At 39.4% G+C, this 27,060-nt stretch overlaps 1 protein-coding gene across 2 annotated transcripts in view; it reads left to right on the plus strand.

Annotated features, from left to right (window-relative positions):
• Positions 1 to 211: 211 nt before the first annotated feature.
• Positions 212 to 27,060, plus strand: part of LOC135933229 (solute carrier family 66 member 2) — a 37,856-nt gene continuing 11,007 nt past the window's right edge. Inside the window, exons 1-4 of one of the 2 annotated variants that reach the window (XM_065471265.1) lie at positions 212 to 948; positions 2,408 to 2,541; positions 5,841 to 5,891; positions 18,676 to 18,892. In XM_065471265.1, the coding sequence (XP_065327337.1) occupies positions 746 to 948; positions 2,408 to 2,541; positions 5,841 to 5,891; positions 18,676 to 18,892 (605 nt within the window). In that variant the 5' untranslated portion in view covers positions 212 to 745. The remainder of the gene's footprint in view (positions 949 to 2,407; positions 2,542 to 5,840; positions 5,892 to 18,675; positions 18,893 to 27,060) is intronic. The other variant, XM_065471267.1, reaches the window with a different exon arrangement.

Genomic DNA, 27,060 nt, shown 5'->3' on the forward strand with positions numbered 1-27,060 from the left:
AACATTCACGTTCTGCCAAACAGCTGACACAAACTATATGTTAAAATTCTTTCTTTTATTTATTTCTTTTATTTATTTCTTTTCTTTCTTTTTATTCTTTCTATTATTTTTTAGCTAACCTGCTAGCTAGCCATATACAGTTTGCCTGTGTGTGAACTATCTTGATTAAGTTGGATAATCTTTGATTGAGCGCGTGACGTGAGACGTTCCAGGAAGTGCTGGGAAACATTACAGACGGGCAGGACAGCGAAGAAGAAACAATGGTGATGTAGGGACACCGCAAACAAAAAAAAATGCTGTTTCATTTCAGGTTTCTTCACATTTCAGGGGCTTTTTATACATTTCAGAAGAGCCGTGTGTTTCCTATAACGACTTAAGTTCAGCCCGTGCTAAAACGCTCACAAGCATCAGCAGTGTTGAGTCCAGGAAATGGGAAACACAGAGTAAATGACCGTACTGCAGTGACTGCACAACCGCTGCTTTTGTACCCAAGCTATCGTGTTTACTGCTCATTGTTTCCGCTATTGTAACGTCAGTCCCGGATACGTCGTTTGTGCTTCACGGCTCTGTTTATGATGGCGTGGCATTAGCTGCTGTTTCTCAGTCATGCGTGGAAAACACGGATGCTTCTCTCCCGATCTCAAAGCCACATCGAGGAACCGGAGGAGGATCAACAGCCAAAAATAGTCTCTAGAGCCACTGACAGCCAGCTGACGTCTCTTCGCTTATTCCGCCGACGAACAGCATGGAAGATGAGTTGTTTGACCAGATCCTCACCGTGTTTAACAACCTGGTGGCGTGGGTCGCTGCCGGTGCCATGGTGTTCGGTGGGGTGGTGCCCTACATCCCCCAGTACAGAGACATCCGGCGGACCCAGAATGCAGAGGGCTTCTCCACCTACGTGTGCCTGGTGCTGCTGGTGGCAAACATCCTGAGGATACTCTTCAGGTAACAGACTCACATCCTTTGAGAGCTTGTGAGGTTGTTATGGGAGGCTTGGGATATTCTCTGATATTCAGCTTTTAAAAATAGAAGAGATCCTCTTACACTGCATGTTAACCGACTCATAGAGGAAAAGCTGCCTGCTGGGTTGAATGCACTGCAAACACTGTCTGCTGGTTACTGTTAAACACCAAACTGTATTTTACCTCTGAACAGTATTCAACTTATAGAAAACAAGACTCGCTTTTCCTTTTTTATTTATACAGTGGTTATAATGGTGGATATTAAATGAGGCCACAGAAATAATGATGTAGAGACTTGTACATATAATGTGGATAACCCGAGGCACAAAAATACACAGTTTAAGATAAGAGCCGTGCATTGTGGCTCTGTAGTGCAGTAGTTTGCATGTTTGCCTAACAAGCAAAAGTTTCCTGGTTCAGTCCCAGGATGAGATACAGATCCCTTGGCGGTTGTGTAAGGAAGAGCACCTGGTTTAAAAATCCAACAGGTTAAGTATGCAGCGCTGTGGCGACCCTGTGTGAATATGTGAGCAGCTAAAAGTAGCTTTAATCATGCAAAGCTACTCTATTAGAGTCCAAGCATTAATACACTGTATTGCCAAAAGTATTTGCTCGTCTGCCTTCACACGCATATAAACGTAAGTGACGTCCCATTCTTAATCCATAGAGTTTAATATGATTTCGCCCACTCTTTGCAGCAATAGCAACTCTTCTAGGAATGCTTTCCACATGGTTTAGGAGTGTGTCTATAGAAGTTTATGATCATCCTTCCAGAACCACATTTTTGAGTGCAGATGCTGATGTTGGACAATAAAACCTGGCCCACAGTCTCCATCTAAGTCATCCCAGAGGTATTCTGTCAGGTTGAGGTCAGCCAAGTTCTTCCACACCTTTTCCACACCGCTTATCCTTGGAATGCTAAAGCAGTAAGAGTTCCTTTTGCTGGAGCTAAGGTCCCAAGCCCAACTCCTGAAAAACAACCCCACACTATAATCCCTCCTCCACTGAGGAGGTCTGTAACAACTCTACACACTATGCCCCTCAGCATCTGCTGACCCCGCTCTGTGATTTTACATTGCCTGCCACTTCATGGCTGAGTTGCTGTCATTCGCTTCCTTTTTGTTATAAAACCACTAAAAGCTAAGGAAAATTTTACAGCTGGACATGTTACACACAGGCGGTATCCTATCAGTGTACTACACTGGAGTTCACTGAGCTTCTGAGAGCGACCTGTTCCTTCTGCATATCTAGCTTCTTGATTTTATACACCTGTGTCCTTAGATGTGATTAGAATTCAATGATTTGAATGAATATGGTGTAATATGCACTTGGGAATGAGTGTAATAGGTCCCTTTGAAAGTCTGGTGACCAGCAAATGGGTGAGAGAACCATAGGGTAAATATGAAATCTTAAAATCCACATATTGTTTTCTTCTTCTTTAGATTTGGACGCTACTTTGAGACGCTGCTGCTGTGGCAGAGCATCATCATGATCTGCACAATGCTCATCATGCTGAACCTGTGCACCAACGTCCGCATGGCCACTGAACTCAGCACGAAGAGGCGCTCCTTCTTAGGTCAGCACACCCAGGCGGTGCCCGTTTACAGTGCAGATAAGGCTCAGATTAGTGTGTGTGAGTGTGTGAGAGGCTGGTGATTGTTGCCTGTGATCTCCTGTGCAGGTTTTTTTTTTCTCAAACTATATAAAATAAGCTTTCTGAAGCTGGTTTTATATTGTGCTTAGTTCAAATAAGTGATATAGGATGTATAAACTTAAAGTATAAAATGCAAGTACATCGGAATTTTAAGCCTCAAGCAATGAAATTTTTTTCACCCATTGAAAACTGATTTTTACATTTATATTCCAGATTTTTCAGTTAGTAGACAACACTGGGTAATAATGAATTATCCAGATCTGTCAGTTTGTTGTTTGTCCGTAAGGGGAAACACGATGATGGGGTAAAAAATATTACTAACCATGAAACTTTCCAGGCTGATTACTGACATTAAGGTGATTACATTTTGTAATTTTTGTCATAAAGTTATTCAGTAACCCACACAGGGAAACGCTTGATTCTGTTTTGTGACATTTATCCCTTTGTAAACAAACACAAACAGCTGCCCTTTGTTGTCTGATAGGTTATGTCTTTGAAGCCTGTAACACGTGTTGTACGCTGTGCTGGGCGTGCTACAAGTTCCTGCTTACTTCGAGGAAATTTGACTAAACCTGGCTGCTAATATGAAGAGGCTCAATGTCAGATAATGGGAGAGTATCAGTTAAACTAGTGTGGGCAGGATTAAATATAATCCAGTGTAAAAGGAAAACATGGAGACACTGTTTTATGATCAGAGCCTCACACATTTCTATTTAGGTTGATAACAATAGTTGGCGACTCTAAAATCTGATACTTCGGCGAATATACATAGACAGGTTTGCCTAAAATTTGTATTGTGTACTCATGTATAAATCTTTATGAGTCATTGCTAAAACAGCACAACAGTACAGTTTAAATGCGCAGTTATCTTTACGCTCAGTAGGACTGCAGCCGGATCAGCTGGTTGTGGCATTTGAAATGCTGTTGCTAACAGGACAGTTGCCCTCTGGTGGACAAACTGTGCAACATCAACACAATGTTTCTCCTGTCAACTTTTTTTTGGTTCATTTCTCAGTTGTTATAAATGCTGATAATTAGCAAAAGCTAATACCGGCCAATAATATCAGCCTGTCAATATAACTGGAGCATATGTCAAGAAGAGCAGTGCAATAAAACAAGAGTTTTATCCATCAGCCTTTAGGATAGATTGTTAATTTTACTAAATGTAATGACGTTTTTGGGCTTTTTACTTTATCTGAAGCTTCAGACTCGTGTCTGATTGCAAAACACACGAGAAAAACAATAGCTGTCCTGTGATTCAGCTATCTGACATCTAAAATGATCACACAGAGGAAGTTTGAAACAACAGGAAGTCTCTTCTCTTCCACAGCTGGTCTCTGTCAGTCACTGCTCATTCTCTCAGTGAACAGTGCACGGAGAGAGACAGAGGGACCGTTTAGTGCCAGTTTTTTTTGTATTTTGGCCAAATGTGTAGTTAGTGCATTTTGCCTCAGTAGGGCAGTGTAGCTTCATGTTTAAGTGTCTACACCAAGCAGCAATTGTCAGAGAAATTCCAAACTTCCAGTGAAGTAAACCTAAGATGTGAAAAACAAAGTAAAAAAAAATGTTTTTAACTGCTGAGTTAGATTAGATTGTTAGGCTTAGCTGAAATACTGAAGTCAGGGCTAAAGGCTTTATTTTTCAGTTTTTGTACAAATGTATGTATTTAATCCACGATCATTCACTGCTTCCTATAACCTGGAGGACTGTATAGTGAGCTTATCTGCAAAATTGAAGGAACAAATACATTGGAGACTACAGGGTTAATTTTCTCAGCATTGTGAACTTTATAATTGTAGTCACACAATTAAAACGTTACCAGTCAACGTTAACTTGATCAATAAATACACATCATGCCAAGCATATTCATTTAAATGAAAACACACAAATACTTTGGTAGATTATATCGTGCTGCTCTCTTTCATCTTTGGTCTGCAATGCTTGGGTCGTGGCCATCGACTGTACTCTAAACTCTTTTTTGGGTTTTTTTTAGAAGTTTTGAGACACAGTACGGTCAGACGACACCCTAGGAGCAAGCATTAGGTGACAGTGGGATGGAAAAACTTCCTTTTGACAGGATGAACCCTCTGGCAGAATCAGGGTCAGTGCGGGGCAGCGATTTGCTGCGACCAGTTGGGGGGTGAGGGGGCGGCTGTTTTCCATTGTGGAAGTGATTAATGCTAATGATTAAATGCAGAGTGGTGTATAAACACAGAGAGTGAAAGGGAGTGAAGAAGAAACACCAGGAAGCTCCCAGCAGCCTAGGCCTACTGCATCACAACTAAGTGATGGTTCAGGGTCACCTGATCCAGCCTCAACTATATATTGAAAAAAGGAAAGTTTTAATTTTTAGCTTAATCTTAAAAGCAAAGAGCGTGTCTGTCTCCTGAATCCAAACTCGGAGCTGGTTCAGAGGTGAAAGCAATGTTTAAAATAATTTTCCCAACATCACATGTTCCTATAAATGTGTGTGTATGTGTGTGTTTGTTTGTGTTTTCTTTTGTGTGGGGTAGTTAAAGAAATATTTGTTATTGAAAATATAACTGAAAAGCTTGAAAGCGCCACAGCTCTGCATCACACCATCTTGAAATATTAAGCCCGTGTCAAGTACATGTGACACTACAGATAAACATCGTCCTCACCAAGCCAGATGTCGGCTCATTCCAAGGTCTGGCTAATAGATCTGTGTGTGAAATATACTTTATGGAGCTTTTATGTATCCTTTGGTAGTAACGGCTACGTTTAAAGAATAACATGACGAAGGCTATTTTATGTCTTCCTATGCATAAAGTGTAAGTGGAACAAAAAACTGTGCCAGCAGTGCAGCAGAAGCTGTGAAGATGAGCAAGCTTAGGGCAATAAATGCTAAAACAAATAAAGTAAATGGAATGTAAGACAATTGGAAAAATAGAACTTTGGACTTTGCAGATGTTACCAGATTTGTGGATTTAAAGGTGGATTAAAAACACCTTGATGAAAGGAATTAAGTTACATTACTGAACTCAAAATTGTATTGATTGCTGTTTATTAGCTATAAAGGTTATGCATCTGAGGAAGCTAAGCAGGTGGGAACACTCCTGACCTCACAGATCACTGGTGTAACAAATCACAAATGAGTTCTGTAATTTGTCAAAGATCAACTCCAGTTTTGCTGAAGAAAACCAAGCTCTATTTTTTTTTCTTTTTTGTCTATATATATTTGTTGTTTTTTTTGTCTGTAGCCACAGACATTAAGGACGAGGAGGTCAGAATCCCTAAGAGGCTCTTTCTGGGTATGTACTTACTGTGTCTGTCATGAAACATCAGTCGTAGTTCATCTGCCTCTCCCATCTCCACTCCTGTGTGTCTTGTGCATGGTGATAACCCTGCCTGGCTCTCATTCACAGCCCACCCGTCTCACTAACTGACACCGACTAACAGTTTCCAATGAGTTGACGTGAAGCATGAGCCCCTTTCTCTCGCATGTTTTTGAATGATCGAGCACATTAACCGTTTGTCCATTATAGACACTTTTGTGATGCTTTACAGCATGTTTCACTGCACGCCCTTAGTGCACAACAATGTAGGAAGAAAAAGAAGATAATCCTGTTAGACCTGCATACTGCCACTAGTTTACAGTAGTTACTGTACTCATGTCATTGAGTTACAGTATGAAGTAACTCAATGAAATATACTCATGTTACTGTGATATTTATGTATTTTGAAAAGCAATAATTGATCTTGACGAAGTGCAAAAGACAAAAAGGAAAATCACTGCATCATGAAAAACAGTCACAAAATGTTGTTGTGTTTGTTTTGTTGTGATTTTGTTTTCTTTTTCTGAAATGTCGTGTTTTCTGATTTGTCTTTGTGTTTCGCACTTCAGGGCCAGCATACAAGCAAAATTAACTTTTGTGTATGAATAATAACCTTTAAGCTGCGACATGTTGATTTTTATTCTGGACTAATACAGTAATGTAAAGCACATTGTTGAAAGGCTGCAAAATCAAACACTAATGACTTTTAATTAATGCTTAATTAATGATTTTGAATTAATGCTGTCTTCCTACTGGCTGACTTCAATACTTTCAGTACAGTGTAAACCCAAACAGAACTCAACACATTTAAAGAGGACTCAGGACTTATGTTGCTGAACTTACAAGTCAAGCTGCATTTAAAGTAAACTCAAATATTCTCATTTGAATTGACGAATCCCAGCGTATTACTTGGGATTAAATTAAAATGGTGAGACTCGTATCTAATACACTTAAAGTATATTTTGTACTTCTTTATTTTTCTGTTGACCAAAGAATTACTCCATACTTGTTTTTCTGACATGGTGTGGATCGTCAGCTCGGCAACCCACTGCACTCTTTGTGTCACAGTTTTGCTAATCTAATATAAAGGTAAATGACATGCAGTCCAAACTGAACCCATATATTTTATTTAAAAAATAAACCATAGGAAGCATATGAAATGTTTAAGAAAAATTAAAAAAAAAAAGTAAAATATATGCTTTCATAGCTTAGGTTATTTACATATTTGTCTAACAAGTGAAAAATATCTGGTTGAATCCAAGGAGGACATACAAACCCCCATTTACCAGTTTACCACTGTGTAGCATCTCCTTTTAACAACAGTCCAAAAAAGCATGGGAACTGATGCGACCAGTTGGTGGACTTCAGGAAGATTAATTTTCATACATTCCTGTGTAATTTAGGATTCTAGCTAATCCACAGTATTTGCTCTGCTTATTCCTATTTGTTTTAAGATCACCAGATGTTTTCATTTAATGAGAGAAATTGCCCTTCTTTTGTAATAGTCTAAACGACTGTGGCATATAGAGTCCTGCCTAAAATACTTTAGCCACCCTTCATTTCTTTATATTTTGATAGGAAAATGGAAATTATGATTTATCAAAATGTGCAAACACATATGGAAATTTATTTTTCATAGATTCAATAAAAGAAATGGGAACAAATTATTTTCTCTGGAAACAGCATGTTGGTATCAAAGTGCCTAAAGATACAATTTGTTCTTTTTAGGTTAACTGTAGACACGACACCGGTTCACATTTTAGTTAGGTGCCTTTTTTGTGTTTGAATGATTGATAGGTCAATGTTAAGTGGCCTAGCAAACAAAAGCAGTCCTCTGGAAATGATCAGGTGTAAAGACTGATCTGAAAGTGAGTGGAATAAGCAGCCAATGTTCAAAGAAAAACTTCAGAGAGCCTGGAGAACTATTGCTCAAGTCCGCTTTTCTATAAAGACAAGAAATTCTGGCTCCTTCAAATTAAAATACTAATAAATGAGGAGTACTCAAGATTTGTACACAGTCATATACATATGTTTAAATGTGTATATACTTGCAATTGGTATACACAGTTCAATTGGGACACAGCATGAAGAGAGGGCTGTTGTTTTTGCGATGGACACTAGATGGCAGAAGGAAACCATAGATGTGCAAATTGAAAAGGCAGCATGCACTTTTAGTTCAGCGTGTCTGAATACAGAACAAACTTTCCTGTTTAGTATGTAGTGCACAGTAGACAACTTGGACAGAATTGCTGTTTTCCTGTCATGAAAAAGTCAGAGCGCAGAATCAGTTTTCATTAGCGTCATTGCTTCTTTGATTCAGTGTGTTCTGACCTGTGTGTGTTGCTGCTGCGTGACTTTGACCACATGTGGAAGCTGCCATCGCTGGGCTCTGAATGGTCATCGATCAGTGAGCTCTGTCAAGTGTCATTAGACCCTTGCTGACAGAAAGCCATGTTCTTTGATCGCAGCTTTGCTGCCTTGCTGCTGTTCATTGATTCGCTAGTGAAAATATCAAGAGCAAGCATGCTGTAGTCCGCCGTCGATAAAAAGTGAGAAAACACACAGGGAGAAAAGACTGTAAGACTGTTAGATCAAAACTGCGGCACAGAAAAAACACATTAGAGAGAGCAGATATTCGGTTCACACCATGTCGCTCTGTAGTGACTCACTGTGATGCTGTTTAGTCCTCAGGACAGTTTCTTAACCTGTGCATTTGTCTGACTGTCCAGTTTGTTCCCTTTGGGTTCTCAGAGCCTCAATAATACCTCATTTGTTCTCATAAGAGCACAGCGGCATTATCACACCAGGCACCTTCATCAAACAGCAGGACATTTGTACCTAGACAGACAAAATGTAGGTGACTTTTAATAGAACCTCCCAGGACTGCCCAAGATGTGACTAGCTGCAACCTTTCTATATAGAGGTGCCTCAGACTCACTCACATATGTGTGCATCGGTGCTGGACTGTAAGTCTTTTGTTGTGGCATGTGTAGTTTTGAGAGAGAAGTTAAGTCCTGGTGTAATAGCAGCTCAGTGTGATTTATGTGCAAGACTGCCTGCTGAAATCCTTTAAGAAGATTAAAAGATCAGATCATTTGGCTGTGTCTGAAGCAGAAATGCCGGCAATCACTCAGGTGGAGGTAAAAGGATTTGGGGGGGGGGAGCAAGAAGACAGTGCAAAAGTTTGTTTTTGAGTCAAACTTTTTAGAGGATCTATAAGAGGAGGCAACAAGGAAACCAAAATGTGAAACTCTACTCCACCATGACAGGAACTGTGTTGGTTCACTAAAAGGTGCAGCTCTCTCCATCACATCCACACTTTCATTTGTTTTGAGCTCCATTCAGTCATCTAATTAGATTTTTATATTAGGCCTTTTATTACTTCTGTGAATGCAAATATCTGACATTTTTGCATTTGTTCCAGTCAGCACATCTACACAGAGCTCCAGGGTTGGAGCAGGGGAAATTAGTTTAGTATGGAAACCCGAAAGCTTTAACAACAGTTTTAACAGATGGGTCAGTGTACTTGTACTTACTTTAACTTCTGATTTTTACTCGGCTATCAGCTACAGAGTTACATATGCAGGGTGTTATTGTGAAGAAGCTGAGTATCTATCTTCAACCTATCTTTACTTTGTACTGATGGTGTTGTCCTTTCTTTTGGAATCTCATCATCATGATTAACTTGATTAGCTGCAACCTTTCTATATACAGAAAGGTTGCAGCTTTCTGTATATAGAAAGCTGCAGCTTTCCTTTCTATATACAGAATAACCATTGATGACATGAACTGGGTCCAGCTTTGAGGCAAGCCACTGAAGCACCAACCAGTGAGAGCTAAGATGATATATGACATATCAGTGAATGCTAAACACATTAGAAGAGTACCAAGGCAACAGAAACCTACAATGTCCACTAGCGACTGGCCATTAATGACAAAGCAATGAGCAGATCACTTCCTTGACATCCTACTGTGAACTACACTGGAAAATGGACAACCTGGCAGTGTAAAGGGAATGCTGGGTATCAGTGTCGGTGACTTTTAGAACGTCTACATCAGGGGTGTCCAACTCCAGGCCTCAAGGGCCGGTGTCCTGCAGGTTTTAGATATCACCCTGGGTCAACACACCATCAAATGATTAGTTCATTATTAGGCCTCTGGAGAACTACAAGATATGTTGAGGAGGTCATTTAGCCATTTAAATCAGCTGTGTTGGATCAAGGATACATCTAAAACCTGCAGGACACCGGCCCTCGAGGCCTGGATTTGGACACCCCTGGTCTACATAAACACAAATTCATTCAGAGTCCAGTCACAACCACACATTCCTACACAAATAGTGACAAGGTTGCTGCAAAATGACCGTCACCTGTACAATGTTGCAGACTGAATAGAGTTGGAGAAAATGGACTGGTAATATTAACTAGGCAATTTTAGACTCCATGGCAAAACACAATATATATCTTAGTATTTCTATGAAGTCAGCGAAACACAAGCCGTTCTGGGTTCTTTATGTTTCTTCTCAGTCATGTGGCTACACCCAGATGGTATACAATCCCAAATTATTTTTTAAATTTAAGATTTTCTTTGATGTAAAAATAAATAAATAAATAATTGGTAAAAAAGTCCAAATGTAAAAAGGAGTCTCTTTTTGTAGCATTTTTCCCACAAAAAGAAAAGCATCCCTGTGCTGATGTTGTGAAGAATTTAATAACTACAGTTATGTTATGTGATTATGTCACAATGATTCAGTGGTCCCATATCACAGAGATGTTGGCCTAATGATGTTATGGAGGTACATGGCAATACAAAAGATTTCCATTTCTTTCTATTGTCTGGGAATGGCTCATTGCTCATTTTGGTCCCATGGGGGTCCGCACCTGTATAGCTTCATTGGGTTTGGCAGCTTAGAATATATCACCTTATCCTGTAGGTGAAGTTATCCATTCCCTACAGGCAGGAAGGAGCTGAACTTTTAGGCTGAATGTGGAGGAAGTTGCTGTGACTTGGCAGTGAAAGCCTATTAGTCACCGTGAAAAAGCTACCTGTCCAAATTTCAGAAAATGAAGCCCGCTGCAATCCAGGTTCAATTTCCCAGGTTGTTATAACCGTCTTTTATAATAATGTTCTCGCTTCTCCCACGGGTGCTTTTGACTGACAGCCATTATTTCAACTACCCCCTTAGACTTTTCTGGGGCCTAACTGAAGCTGGCAGGAAACAGCCGGTAAACAAGCGATTGAAATCGCCAGCTCTGACCCGTGCCTTCCTACACATGTACCGCAACCCTGCAGGACTACAAACTGAGACATTCGGCCACCGCGGGGAGTCTATTGTGTGCAGCTTCAGTCTGTTCCCACACAGTGCCACTACGGCTGCCACACAGCATGGGGATTAAAGAGGAAGGCAAGAATTCCCCGGGGCACGCAAGAGAGAGTGTATGGTAGGGAATGGCCAAGGTACACTACAGCGATAAACATCCATTTGTGGTCGCTGTGAAGTGGACCGACAGACTACTTTAAAAAAAAATCTTTGCTACTTTTCAGTGCTGAAGATAAATAAGTCTCCAGAAATTGCACATGCAAGATTGAAAGCTGATTACGAGGCAGCACCTACGTGAAGGAGCGCATTTACTGAAATAGGAAGCTGAAATTGCACAACAGTTAAGATGCGTGTCCCGGTCACAGTGTTTGCCTTTTATTTGCGAAGGTTAACAGTCTTCATTTGAAAGGTGTTGCAGAATCGGTGATCATGCAGTCAGGTTGCAAGATGGAAAAAAAGAAGCTTTCATTTCATGCTAAGGCATGAAATGAAAGCCTCTCCAGCCCCCGGTTCATTACATCAGCGAAAACTGGGAGAGAAGTCAAGAAAAAGAAATCCTGTCGATACATTAGTGCTCACACATTTACATCGAGAAGGAGAACAAACGATGTTATGGCTCAAAAAGGTTAGGGTGCAGTATGAAATAACCTTTATTAATTAGCCTTACACAGTGCAGCTTTCAGGTGCTTTTTGTTTTTTTAACTCGATTCTATAGGTAACAGTGAGGCTAGACACTGCACTTCATACTTGTTTAGACAAGCTACTGCTATAAGGAGCAGAAGAGCTGATATAGGAGAGGCATTCCACTGCCTATTAATTACATCTATATATCCATTTTCTTAACTTGGTGTATCATGAGCTGTCATAAGCTGGGTGTTCAGAGAAGTACTCAGCAGTCTTTCATGGGACTAACAGAGATCATCCACACTCATGTTCACATCTGTGGCTAATTTTGAATTACTAATGGTAATGTGATGCGATGCAAAATACTTTAATTATACTGTATTTGTAAAATTGTTTCTTACAGCAGCTAAATTTATTGACATTTTTATTATTATTATTTTCTCATTTGCACCTACAGTCAATTTAGAATCACCAGTATGTCTAACCCCATGTATGACTTTGGACTGTGGGAGGTGAGAGTACCTGGAGAGAATCCACTCTGACACGGGAAGAACATGCAAACTGAGCACTTTTTATTTTTCAATTTCCTGAATAAGATATATCCTGATATATCTGGAATCAAACAAAACCCCACCCTTGTTCTTTAGATTTTCTGGCAGGGAAGCCAGTTTTCCTCATAAAAGGTTAGCATTCTCCAAATACATGCTGATATACATCCTGCTGGTAAAGGATGTATATCGGGACATATCTTCTTGATGGTTCCATTTCCAAACCATTCCATTTGCAGACATCATTCCTGTCATAGTTCTTTGAGGTCTGCTTAAAGTCTGTTTGAAGTGCATATGCAGAGTTGGTGCATTTTGGTATAGTGTTTTCATGGGCAAGTCTGCTTGCGGACACCTTCATATGGCCTTATGCTCACCATCTGAGGTTGAAATTTATGTCATTGTGACCCATGCAAACCCTAGAAAAGTTGGGAATGCAGAAATTGTAATTCACTTTTAAGAGGCAGCTAGTTGTTGTGGTTGAAGGTGGTGGTTGCTGCTGCTAGAAATGCTCTGCTCCTGCTCATTTCATGCCTGAAATCCATTTGGTGGATCCCATAAAGTGGCTCGTGATGCTATGGAAGGTATTTTACTATAATCAAAAACTCTGACATATCTAAAAATGTGTATAAATATATAATATACACATTTTTAGAACCGAAATTCACGGTTCGGTTCGGTTCGATACTTTGGTGTCACGGTTCGATATTTTTTCGATACAAAAAATGTTCATGCTTTTTTAACTTGTCATTTATTAAAAATATAAATATATATTTTAACTCAAAAGTACAGTTTTTAAATCTAATGTTGCTGAAACGACAAAGTAATAAAAAAATAAATATCTGATGGAGAAATCCCTCATCTTTGGAAAAGAGAGTTTATTACAGAGAAATGGCTCTTTCCAAAATAAAAGCTATACTATACGCTTCTTCTGGGGTATATTCCCAGCAGCATATTAAACATATCAGGTCCCCATAAGGAGAATCATGTGCTAACGGCTGTCTAAATGACTCGGGTAAAGTCTGTAGCATGCGTGCTTGTTGTTTTTGTCTGCTTCCACTTGTCTTTGCACTAGGATGATGTCGGAGTAAATGTGCAGTCATATTCATTGTGTTCCCACTAGTGCTGTCAGCGTTAATCTGAAATGACGTTAACGCCACAACACGGCAAATCTCCGTTAACGAGCTACCGCGGATCGCCCCTTGCGTGGGGCTGGACGGCATCAACACGTTAACGAGCAAACTGCGCTAACGCAGTAGTTCCCACCCATGTAATTGAGCATTGCGTGGCACATCCGACATACTGTTTTACTTTTGTCCATGACGCGCTTACCTTCAGGGTCATACTTCACATGAAAACCAAGATAGTTCCAAACGCCAGATCTGAATGAGGGTGGGGGAGGTTCAATTTGCCATGTTTCAACGATTAGCTTCTGTCTTGCTAGCTTGCGCTGCGCTCAGTGGATCTGCGCTCGACAGTGCAGCCTAGGCGGAGTAGTCGAACGCAGATCCACTGAGCTCTCAACACAGACAGCATCGTCAGAAGAAAAGTTGATAAAATAAATTAAAAATTTTGTATTGTTCGATACACATGCGTACCGAACCGAAAGCACTGTATCGAACGGTTCAATATCGATACGAGTATCGTTGCACCCCTAAAATATATATATATATATATATATATATATATATATATATATATATATATATATATATATATATATATATATATATATATATATATATATATATATATATTATTTTTTTTTTTTTTTAACTCATTCAGTTAAAATCATGATGAAAATTGCCAAAATTAAGAATTTTACCCCACAGAATTTCCAAGTTAAAATATAACAGTTAGAAAAGTTCTCCGATCACACATAAAAATAAAAGGTAGCATTTCTGATTTAACTATATGTTGCTGAAAGAGCCAAACTTTAACATTGAGTACTTTTGCTTTGTTCAGGAATAAAAGGTATTACTAACTTTGTTAGGCTTTGTTAGCTAGCTGGCTATATAAATAGCTACCCAACGATACAGCAGGTTAGTAAAGCATAATGGCGCAAACAGTGCCTTGCCTACGACTGGTACTATAATCTAACTGTACATATGTATGTTTTACTGCCAAAACTGGCACCCATTGCTTTCATTACCTGCAGTTACACGTGGTTCCTACTAGGGCTGGGCGATATGACCCAAAATTCATATCGATATTTTTTTTAGCTGGATGGCGATATACGATATATATCTCTATATATTTTTTTAAACCATAAAGTAAGAACAAAAAGAGAGTTCTTAGTCAAAGCTGTGTCCCAGATGTCACACAGGCACTTTTATTAACATACAGCGTAGATGTACATGAAGAAATTACTCAAAAATAAATTATCAGCATTTGTTAAATAATAATTCTCCATAAATAAAAGAAAACAATGTTGTTTTTGTGCATAACAAAAAGCTCACAATTGTGCAGTCAAAATGTAAACTAAAAGACGCTGAGCATAATAACAAAGACAGCTGCTCTGTTCCCAAGTACTACTGTGTGGCTGACAGCCTAGAGTTTGAAATCTGCTTCGTAACCGTGTCTCTTAACACAGCGGTCCCCAACCCCCGGGCCACGGACCGGTACTGGTCCGTGAGAGTTGAGGCTCGGGTGTGGAATGTATGGTTTTCAGGGTTTTTATCGGTTTTTAGCGTTATTTTGTTATCGTTTTTATCGTTAACTCGGTTTTCCTGGGTCTTTTCACATGTGTTATGAATAAATCTTCTTTTTTTCAGTACCGGTACTAGTTTTATTTTGTTGTATTTATCCGCGACACCTTAAAGGCCGGTCCGTGAAAATATTGTCAGGCATAAACCAGTCCGTGGCACAAAAAAGGTTGGGGACCGCTGTCTTAACAGGTGCCATTTATGGTGCTTATACACACACAATACGGTAATATTACGTTTAAGCACAGTACATATCACTCCGCGAGGCTCCGGACTACGGTAGCTGTAATGCTCCGACAATCCATCAAGCGGTGCAGCTCCGTAGCTTACCAAAGTCGAACTAAAACATTTTTTGACAGATTGCTGAGCGCCCTGTACCACATAAAATCGGTTCGCGGTCAGTAAGCACAACCAGAATTCATACATAAGGCGCACTGTCGATTTTGGAGAAAATGAAAGGATTTTAGGCCATGCATGTCGTTAGCGCGGTTAGCTCGCTAACACGTTGACGCCGTCCAGCCCCATGCACGGGGCGATCCGCGGTAACTCGTTAACGGAGATTTGCCTTGTCCATCTTGTCGTTGCCTGCAGGTGAAGCTATGGGGGAGGGGGAGTTGTGTTCAGTGAAGGAGAGGCGAGGCCCAGTACCGTTGCATAGAGACAAAAGTGGACGAAAGAGAGGCAAACTTGCGGCTCCACAAATATAATTATAACGTAACATATACTATATCAATATAAACGATATTGTCACATCTTATGTCTCGTATAAAAATATATCGATATTTTTTAAAAACTCGATATATCGCCCAGCCCTAGTTCCTACCATATATTCAGTTTTGTACTTGGTGTTTGATTGCCCTTCATCACTTCTGACTTCTGACTCTGTTATCACAGAGTGCCAGCCTGGCGCTGGCTGGCCCAGATTCATAGTCCTTTGGCTCAGCTGCAAGCAGGGCTTCACAACCACACCAGATATCTACACCTGCAGTATAAACACTGCTTTAGAGCTCACATAACAGCTGTCTGTGGGTATTCTTAATTATACTCAGAACAGGAGTAAGTACATGCTCCAGCGTACCACTGAAAGCTCCACTTTCCTTTTGTTCAATCCTACATTGTGTTACCATCTTGGATACTGATTTTTTTTTTCCCTTTCCATGGTAAAATCTTAGTGTGTGCTGGATTGGCAGGCTACGACCTGCTTTGAATGGCTATTTGAGAATTCAGTTACATTTGTTGTATTTGTTTAGCTTTGCTTTCAAAGAGATACAATTGAATTGGCTCAGTTTTAAAGAGCTGGGTTTCTGGCACAGTTGCGTAAATATATGTGGAAATGCCATCGAAATGTCAGAATCGGTTGCCATTAATTCTGTAATGAAACAACCATCCATTCACTCTTAAACTCAAATGTCATAAACGTTTCCACTCTTTTACTTCAGATTTTATCAAGTCTGTGTGAAATTTAAAAAAAAAAAGAAAAAAGAAAGGGATTGTCCAATTCAGGCATTTAGTTGAGCTAAACAATGGTTGGCATTTGGTATTGTTTTCTGTTTTTCTTCTGCAGTTCATAGGCTTTTCTCAGGAGGCCTATACAGGCCTATTCAGTTGGCCTTCTTGGAGCACTTAGATGTGCCACTTAGATAAGCAAAGCCTCATTTAGACATGATTAAGTAAATCAGCTCGGTTACATTTGTTGCTGGTAGAAATTGCATTTGAGATGCAGCAGTGGGAGTTCAGCCATGATTAGACTTTCATGGTTAAAGCTTTCACTCTCCTCATTTTTCACTTGTGTTGTGGTTTCACTGCCTTAATACCATAAAGATATATCGCATGTGTTTAGTCATCAAAGACTTTATAGGCAAAGTTGAATTATTGTCACCGTTTCCTTCAGTTAAAGTTGAGTCTTAGGCGATGAAGCCAGGAGACATAACAGTGTGATTAGTATTGGCTTGTTTGCTTATTACAGGAAGACGGTGCTGCTGTGATCAGAATCTTTACCTAATAATTACACACACCAGAATGCACATAAGAGGCATTGGGACTGATAACAGGGTTTAAATCATTCATCAGTGTCTCTATTCCCATTCATCCCATTACTACAACAGAAAAGAAACATAACCTTGGCTGACCGTCACACACTCCTTTCACAGTTTTTCACCACGTTCTCTCTTCCTTCCCCCCATCCACTCATCAAGACCACAAGTAAAATATTTCTGTTTTACAAGAATCTTAATGAGAACTGATTCCAGTGGGGCCCGGCTCAGATATTTGTTGCATGGTAACATGGTGTGTTTTCTGATTATGAGAAGGGAATTGTGGCATATTAAATTTTGTAGTTTTTTAATTAAATAAAAAATGACAGCAGTAGTTTGTTTGATTTTTATCAACTTGAGGCTTCAATAAATAAATAAATAAATAAAAACAGAGAGGATTAGTAGATGATCCCTTGTCTCCAGTGCTGGAAAACAAGAAATGGGAAAATTAATAGAAATTGGCACCACAAAATTGCCTTCGTGACTATTAAACAATGACTCGAACATCATTTCCAAATGGTAATAAGCATTTGGGATTTTAATTATGAATGTTAAAATTCTGCCCTACCTATAAGAAAAATACACCTTCTACACAGGATATATTACAACTTAATGTGCAGATTACTAAAAGGTTTGCAGAGCTCATCCACTGAGGATTAAGCTTTTTTGAATTAAATTACAAGTTACAAGAACATTTACCCCAAATGCAACGATTTAATGACGTATTCTGGGGTACTGTTTTCAGAATTTTGGCAATAAAAAAATATCCTAACAGAGTAAATCCAATTAACTTCACCTGATTAGGGTAAGGTATTTAAATTTCATTTAATCAGATGAAAGTGTCTCCACAGTAAAAGAAGGCCATGTCTTCCTGGTTAGGGGATAATTTAACTCCATCTGATTAGGTGTAGGTATTTTAACTCGCCTGGTTAGACTTAGGCACTTAGCAATTAGGATCAACCCAGTGGTTCCAGTGGTGACCATTGGTGGCATGGTGGTGCGGTGAACAGCATTTCCTGGTTAAATCACCGACTCGGGCCTTTTGCATGGAGTTTGCATTAATCTATATGTTGATGTGAGATAAACAATGAGCTTGAAGTGTACAGAATAAAGCACTGCATCAATCCTATAGTCTGAAGGACTTTGAGTATTCAGTAAAGCTGCATTAAAACATGGAGCATTGCTTATCACAGATCACTGTGAAGCCTGACGGTTGGCCAGTAGTGAACATTCCAGGAGCCAGTTATCTGGGAAACCATCTAATGTTTTTATTGGCCTGTCAGATGTCAGTGACTGGTATCGTGTGTGCTCATTGGTTGTTCATTTTTTTAAAAATCATAATCACATGAATTTACTGACTTTTTATAGTCTCTGGTTTTAACAGATGCAGCTTAAGATTGGAAAAGCAGTATATAAATAAAAGTGCCTTCCATAGTTAGGATTAGACCATTAGGAACCATTTTTTTTAAATGAATTTTTTTGAAAGAATGATTTTAAACTCATTTCTGTGTCTCTCATGTTATGCACCTTTAGATTTTGACTGGAACTACTTCTGGTCATGGAGTCATTTTGTGGACTATGTGCAGTGCGTGCTGGCCTTCACTCTGGTGGCAGCGTACATCACCTACCTCCTCCTGGACTCGGTTTTGTTCGTGGAGACTTTGGGATTCCTGGCAGTCTTCACCGAAGCAATGCTGGGTACACCGCAGCTCTACTGCAACTATCAGAACAAATCCACAGAAGGCATGAGGTACATCTGCTATTTTCATAAAGAATCCACTTTATATATCTAGTCATGAGGGGATGCAATGGATAAAAACTTGGATCTTGAAAGCAGACTCAAAGTAAGCATTGTGGGAATATTTGGATTAGAAGAAAGGCAGATGAAAGCAGTACTGAGCTCTTAGATCTTTTTCCCAATTGTATCAGCAATGACCTTCTAGAGCTCAGTCAAAGTGCTTGTAAAGTTTTTAGAAGGTTTTATTAACATTTGTATTCTCTTATATACATCCCAGTGACTGAGCCCTACCAAAACACAAAGCAGGCCAGTTATTAGACGATAGATATGTGCTCTGCTGTGTTGCCGTTGAGCTCAGATGACAAGTTGAGGTATCTCCACGTGTTTTTTGGTCAGGTTCCTGAGCAAAAAGCTTTGTTTGTGGAGAAACTGAAGAGTATCTAACAGCATTTGAAGGACTTGGAAGTCATTTTTTACCCTTACATTGCAATCTGGAGCTGCTACAATACTTGAAAGCCAAACCTCAACTTCTGTAGAATCACTAACCAGTTAGTTTTGAGTTGTCATGTTACTTGCAGCTAGTTTTATGAATGCTCACCATTAGAAATACTGAAACAAAAAAATTATTACACCAGGCAGTGTATTCTGTGTCATGTTCTCATGCTTTCAGGTTGGTTGGTTTGCTTTCTGTATGATTTAATCAATCTCTCACATCATTATAGAGACATTTTACCCCACTCCTCTTTACAGTGTTGCTTGTGTTGAATCATATTACAGGGAATCATTTGTGAACAACTCTCTAAAGGTCTTGCTACAGATTTTTAATCAGGTTGAGGTCTGGATTTGAGCCACTGTAACACCCTTATTCTTTTCTTCTTCAGACGTTCTGTTGTAGATTTGCTGCTGTGTGTGAGATAATTATCCTGTTGCATGAGGTGACCTCACATTTGACTCTAGAATACTTTGGTAGACAGAGGAGTAACTCAGGAACTGCAAAATAGCCCAAATCATCACACTTCCACCACCGTGCTTGACAGTGGGTATGAGGTGTTTGCGCTGATGTGCTGTGTTTGGTTTTCGACAAACGTGCTACAGTGCATTATGGTCAGACATCTCCACTTTGATCTCGTCTATAAAAGGAACATTTTTCCAGACGTCTTGTAGTTTGTTCAGTGCAAATTTGGGGCGATTTATGTTTTTTAAAAATCTTTGTTACAAATAAGCTGCAACCATTAAGCTTGTTCATGATATAATTAGCCTGTTGTTTAATTACTTGTTGCTTAGACATATAAAACAGCCAGCAAGAGTTTGTAAAACAAATGTACTTCAAAAATAGAAAAAAGGAATCAATCTTAAAAACTACTGAACCCATCAGTTGCTTAGCTGATAGTGGTCTAATTATGTATGCAAGCCTGCAATTTTCAACAACACTGTCATCATGAAAGACACATTGATCCGGGCGGCTTTTAAGCTTGTTATTGGTGGTGCAAATCTAAATGGAAAAAACGTCCCAGAAGGTATGCAGTTCTCAGGAAAGCACCCTAATTGGCAGTTCCCCCTAGAGGGTCCCAAGAAATCTTTTGTGCAAAAATGCAGTATGACACTGTGAAAGTTAAGCCACGCCCCCAAATTCAGTTGACAGATGTGTCCTGCAGGGACCTGGGATTTCTATTTTGACTGGATAACAAACATTTGACCCAAATGTTCTCACCACTAAAATTTCAAAAGTTCTGACATGGCGTAAAGGTTCAAATCTCTCATCTTAGAATGGAAACAACGAACCTTACACACTGTATTCCTATTCATTTTAGTTGTTTATCAGACTGTATTGTTGGCAAACAGCCCCATATGACTATAGACTACAACCCCCCCCCCCCAAAAAAAATCAGAAGATGGGAGATAATAAGACCCAAACTTTGAAAAGGATAGACTCAGTCTGCAGGCTTCTTAGAGAAGTTTGCCACTATAATCAACTTTAAATGCAGAATGGTTATTGGCCACCACGCTCTTATTTTCATCAACTATTTAGGTCTTCAGTGTAATTTATCGAGAGTCAGCCCAATGAAAATTAAAACAGATTTAGTCCTGTCCTCGATTAATGATACTGTCTTTGCCCTGTTAAATAATGTTTCTTTTGTGAGTGCCGCTTCCATCACAGACAGCTCTGTGGCTGTACAGCAGCACACCGTAATGATTCCAGATGATATTGTCGCACATGTGATCATTAACACTGACACATGCTTATTAAGTATCTCTGGCACCTGAAGTAAGAGCACGGCTCACAGCAACCATTTGTTAATTCAGCGTGACAATTGGCTATCTGAAGTTTTGCCTGAGAATCAATATGGTAATGAAGTATTCTGTTTCCCCACGTCAATTGCTAATGTGTCATTTAGGCTCATTAATGAAGATCTGCATCAAGCCTCAGGCTGTAATTAGAGACTGTGATATAATATTGATTTTTGAAAGCATATACAGTTTCAGAATTGGCCCTAGCAGCTCTCTGAGCTGTAGCCAAGCCCTGGTAACTGCTTTTTGGAATTGTATACTTTGTTACAGTAATTGCAGGCATGGATTTAAAAAGAACCCACAGAGAATCAATATGATTAAACTAGATTTAGATAAAGATGTTTAGGTTGCTAAAAGTATTTGGAAAGATTAAACTGATGATGTCCATATGAAAAGACTTGTTCATCTGAGATTGTTCACAGAACATGCAATAAAAAGCTTTCTCGCAGTGTGTGTCCTGCCTTAGAGCAGAACCCCCTCACACACACACACACTCATATACCCTCCTCTCTGCTGGTTGACTTTCTGCGGCAGACAGATAACAGAGCTCCAGCAGGGCTGCCTGTCCACTTAACCGGCCATGACAGCTCCCACGCTGGGCCTTTCCATACCCTCTCTGTCCAATGCCTTATTTATTTTTGATTTCCTTATATTTTCTGCCCACCCGACACTCTCTCCACCACCAACATTGTCCTTTAAGCTCTCTACACTGTGTGATTGCTGAAGGACCCCACACTCGGTTGTTCTTATATTGTTAAATCTGGTGCATTTTGTGATTTTTGTGTGATTAGAAAGTGTTTCTTACTTTTTTGCTAGGTTCCTCTTCCCTTGACAAAGTTAGCTGTTTTCTACACTGCATTTCGACAAACCTGTAGGCAAAGGTTGTAAACATTCTTTTGGGTCAGGGCAGGCATAATGGTATCTCTATGGTGCATTGGAGACTGTACGTGCTCTCAGGTATACTCTGTAAAATGTATTTTAGATGCTCTAAAGGAATATGTTGGTTTCTGTGCTGCTTTTATGACTGAGTTTCTTGTTCTGGCCTGTAGAAAAGAATTTTATTCTTCTGAAGTACTGACAGCACACAGAAATGTTTGTCATTGATGTTGACAGGAGGAACCATATATGCTGCTGTCAAAACAGCAGGAAGAATTTTTTGTGGGAAAATACATCATGATGGAATTACAGGCAAATAGCCAACAGCCGTTTTAATCATAGATTTAGTCTGGCCCTACGACGCGTTCCACTATCTGTATTTACAAAAAGATTGCAATGGCAAAAAGTGGGAACTCTCTTTTACGCAGTCTTGTCATTGCAGTTGCTGATTTTTGTGACTCACCGTGTTGCTTATGAATTTCTAGGAGTTTCTTTCGCATGTTGATTCATTTAATTAAACTCGGCCCTTTATGTTACACACTGTTATGGCCCGTCTAGGGGTGGACAGACCACAACATAAGGGCGATCCATCCTCGTCAGACCCCGAGCAGCCACATCACACAATTGGTAAAGTTTAATAATGATTTATTTACAATATGTTGATTCATTAGGTTATTTGACACAAAAGAAGAGCTGGTTATAGCTTCGGGGTGGACCTAATGACAAAACAACAAACAAAAGGAGCCTATCTTGAGGATTTACCAAACTTAACTAACCAAAAGAATCAAACTAAATGAAAGCAACTTGCCTCCCTAACGACGAAAAACAGGAGAAAACTATAATCAAACAAAAAGGCAGTCCACCCCTACATGCTCCTGTATAAAGCGAACAGCATTGGGCATGTAACAAAAGGTCTGCTGGTTGGAATGAGGCGAGGATGAATGACTGGCCGTCCATGGCGGTGTCATCATATGAGCCATCTCCAGCTGGTTAGCCAATCCGTATGATCCTTCTTCTGGATCCACCAATCACGGAGAAGTACCTGTACACTGAGATTTGCATATTAAACAGCATTACACCAGGAGTCGTAACACACATAGTCACGTGAAAAAGAACGTTTATTCTGAGCTCTGTACAGCCCTGCGAAGAAGTAAGTACACTCTTACTACTCCCTTAGGAATTAAGAGGGCAGATGCATGTTAACACAATGCTACAATCTCACCAGGAGTGGTTATCCAAGCAAAATGACTCCAAGATCACATCAGAGAAAAAAAAACAAGTGCTATATCTTAGCATGTTAAATTTTAGGTTTATACCTTGTTAGATACCAGGTATGAGCTGTCAAACAAGTGACCAGTTCAGATGTTGTGGGTAGAAAGAAAGCCTAACTACAGAAGTACTGTAAGCACTACTGTAAGCCGCAATAGTGTAGCTAGCTAGACTTCTGAGATAAAGTAAATTTTTTTGTTGTCTTATATTGTGTATTAATGTTTTCCAGTAAAACTAACCAAAGTCTCCCCCCCCACCTGTTGCAGCAGATGGCTGCCTTTCCCTTTGCCCTAGTTTTGCTCGAGGTTTCTTCCTGTTAAAAGGGAGTTATTCCTTCCCACTGTCACGATTCCCTATAAAGTGCCTGTACATAGGGAATGACGACTCTTACTTCGAGATTAATAAAATGGAACTGAATTAAACATCAGTTTCATTAGGTTAAAGTTTTTCACTTTAACCACATTACCTTGCCACGCCCCATGACAACAGATTCCTTTTTATTTTCTGCTGTGTACAGTCAGTTCAGTGAGTAACCGTATAGGATCTTTGTCGCTGCATCTGTAAACCACCAATACGTTTTCATGGGATCACAAGTTATTGAATAATTAACCGATTATGGTAAATAGCCACTTGTGGTCTACTTTTGTGTAACTTTCAGGAATATTATGAGATGAAAGGGCTGGAGCTGTTTCCAAGTGTTGCATTTTCATTTGGCAGATGTTCATCTGCATACAGTATATAGTCCAAAAAAGTTTCAATACAAGTAAAAGGAAAGTCATCATTAGGCTGAAAAAACAAGAACAAATCGGAGAAAGTAATCTTGATCAAATTAACAAACTGGTACATTCTTAAAAAGAAATAATGCACAGCCAAACTCCATTACACGAAAAGGTCCAGAAACGGTAAACTAAAGTGAAATTAAGAGCTAACTGAGTTAAGAACGCTGGGGGAGGCAGGCATAACACTGTCAAAGTTTAGTATCAAGAGACACCTTCATGAATGTAAATGAACAGTGTTTAACTCGGTATCTGTCATTCCATGTCAAATTAGAAAAACTGGAAAAGTTCCCACTGGATAAAATAACCTTTGCATTTTTAATAAAAAAGTAGAAGAAGCTACTTTCAGCGCTCCCTTATCTACAAGGACTCCATAATAGCTGGAGCAATCCTTCAAGAACCAAGTTTACATGGAAGATGGTGCCAACTTCTGCTAATAATAATGTCAGTTTATGTGTTTAAATTTAAAGAAATATATTAAAGATATATGCAGACAAATATTTTTTTCTCCATGAAGCTCAAACTCCAACCATATCTGTTAATCCATTCAATTACATTATATTTATATAGCACCAAATCACAACAACGGTCTCCTGCAGGCACTTTATACTGGTATAGATGCTACAACAATACAATTCCAAGCATCATAAGAAACTAAATCTCATTTTGACCATCGAGATCATGGAGTGTATCATAGTTTCAGTAACAACGCTGGCAGTATTTAACATCAGTGATGTAGAGAAAACGAAAAGCACTGGTGCCCAGGATGTTGTTCTCACTAGAGAAAACTTCAAAAAGTGCATTTTGGTAAACTTTCAAGGTTATATCACCATGTGGGAAACCAGATTATAGGATATGAAAGGTCTCTGCTTTTAGACCAGGCCATATGGCCATATATGATTCTTACTCTGTTAAAAGAATCTATTTATTTGAAAGTTTTACTAACACCAGAAATCAGTATAACTAATTGCTTGTTTGTGTGGGACCAATGGTTATATTAAAGCTTTTCCCACTATTTAGCAGAATTAAATTATTAGTATAAAATATAAACCTGCTAATAAATTGAGATCATATAGATTAAGCTATATGAAGCAGGGGGAAATTGTCAGTGGCAATGGTGATATGGTCTCATTAGTTCTCAAATGATAAACACAGTGTAGTCCCTGTATCTCTGTTATCCATAGAGTTAGTTCAAATATAGCCAGTGAGAAACATGAAGCTTCCTGTTAGTTCTGCTTTTTCTTTTGTTACCCTACCTCACAGTCTGAAGGTAAATCTTCCTCAAAAGGAGAGGAGGACATTGTCATTTCCAGTCCTGTTTATTGTCTGTGTCCTCTCCTTCCCGTGAGCACAACCTGTTGACTCTGGCAGGCTGTTGCTAGGTTACTTACCTCAGCCAACAATCAAGGTAGGTGTGTGTGTGTGTGTGTGTGTGTGTGGTGATATGAAGCAAAAATCTATAAAGGAAGGATGTTGTGTTTTCAATTTACAATTTTCAAGGTTAAACTTGGCTGCAGTGTTACTATCAGGTTTGTTCTTGTGTTCGGGGTATGTGTAGTTAAGAGGAAGTGAGAAATGCACACATGTATTTCACAGAGGCAAATACAAGCAAACAAGAGAGCTACTTCCTCTAAGTGCCTGGAACTAAAAAGGAAAAAAAAAAACATGTCCACATGGTAAAGGATAATGCTGACTTCCTCTCAATTAATGGCCCAGGCAGCAAGCTCCCACTCTGACTGTAGGTATATTTTAAGTTACACCACTTCCTAGTATTTATATATTCAGACTCACAGTAGTGCACTTCTCCACACTCCCCAGTAGGCAGTGGGTGGAGTTGAAGCGGGGTAGATATTGCTATGAATCATTTCAGATGTACTCAGCGTGTAGACATACACCATCGCTGCACCAGACGGGCGGTAGCAAAGCTGTTTTGTTATCGTTGTTGTTGTTGTTGTTTTTAATCATGAAGGGAACTCAGGAAGATATAGCTCATGTCCATGAAGACAGATCTGAAACCATGTGTTAGTTATCTGTTTATTTACCCTCAGGTGTTATATTAACCTCATCAATCATAATCGTATGTTTCCCAGTATACATAACTTTAAGTTAAATGTCATTCTTTTAATCCGAATGCTAAACCAAATTTGTCATTGGCAGCCTCCAGTAGTTATGATTTTTTTTTTTTTTGTCATAAGGATAAAGTGAATGCTCCCCATCATCTTCGTCAGCCTCGGCTTGTATCAGCGAACGTTTATACTTCTTATTCCCTCCTGCAGCCAGCTGCTATTTGCTAAAACTGAAAATTTCACTCTGGCTGGGTTTTTTTTTTTTGTTTGTTTTGTTTTGGGGGGGTTTTGGAGGGGGGGGGGGGGGGGGGGGGCTTTTTAGGGGCTAACACAACATTAATCACAACAGGTCTGCGTAAAAGGAAGCAAGTTTAAATTTTTGAGATATAAGTGTTTTTTGGGGGGTGGAGGTTGCATTAATTTATTCTAAACAAAACCTCATTTTAATAAATGACATATTGATTAATATTTAAATTTAATTCAGTTTTATTGTTAATTATGAAATCCTCATTAATCAAAAATTAATAAAATCATTAATTTATAAAGACGTACGTAAATTTAAAACAATCTGAATCTGGAGCTAATTTTCTCCTATGTTATTCTTTTAGGCAGCACGGTGGTTAGCACTGTTGCTGCACAACAAGAAGGTCCTTGAGTTCAATTCCACCATCAGGCCGGGGTCTTTCTGTGTGGAGTTTGCATGTTCTCCCCGTGTTTGCGTTGGTTTTCTCCGGGTACTCTGGCTTCCTCCCACAGTCCAAAGACATCCAGTTAGTGGGGATAGGTTAATTGGAAACTCAAAATTTCCCATAGGTGTGAGTGCAAATGGTTGTCTGTCTGTATGTGTTAGCCCTGCAACAGACTGGCGACCTCTCCAGGGTCCAGGACCCTGAAAAGGATAAGC

The sequence above is a fragment of the Pelmatolapia mariae genome, linkage group LG22 (genome assembly GCF_036321145.2).
Source record: "Pelmatolapia mariae isolate MD_Pm_ZW linkage group LG22, Pm_UMD_F_2, whole genome shotgun sequence".
In the NCBI taxonomy this organism is placed as follows: Eukaryota; Metazoa; Chordata; class Actinopteri; order Cichliformes; family Cichlidae; genus Pelmatolapia; species Pelmatolapia mariae.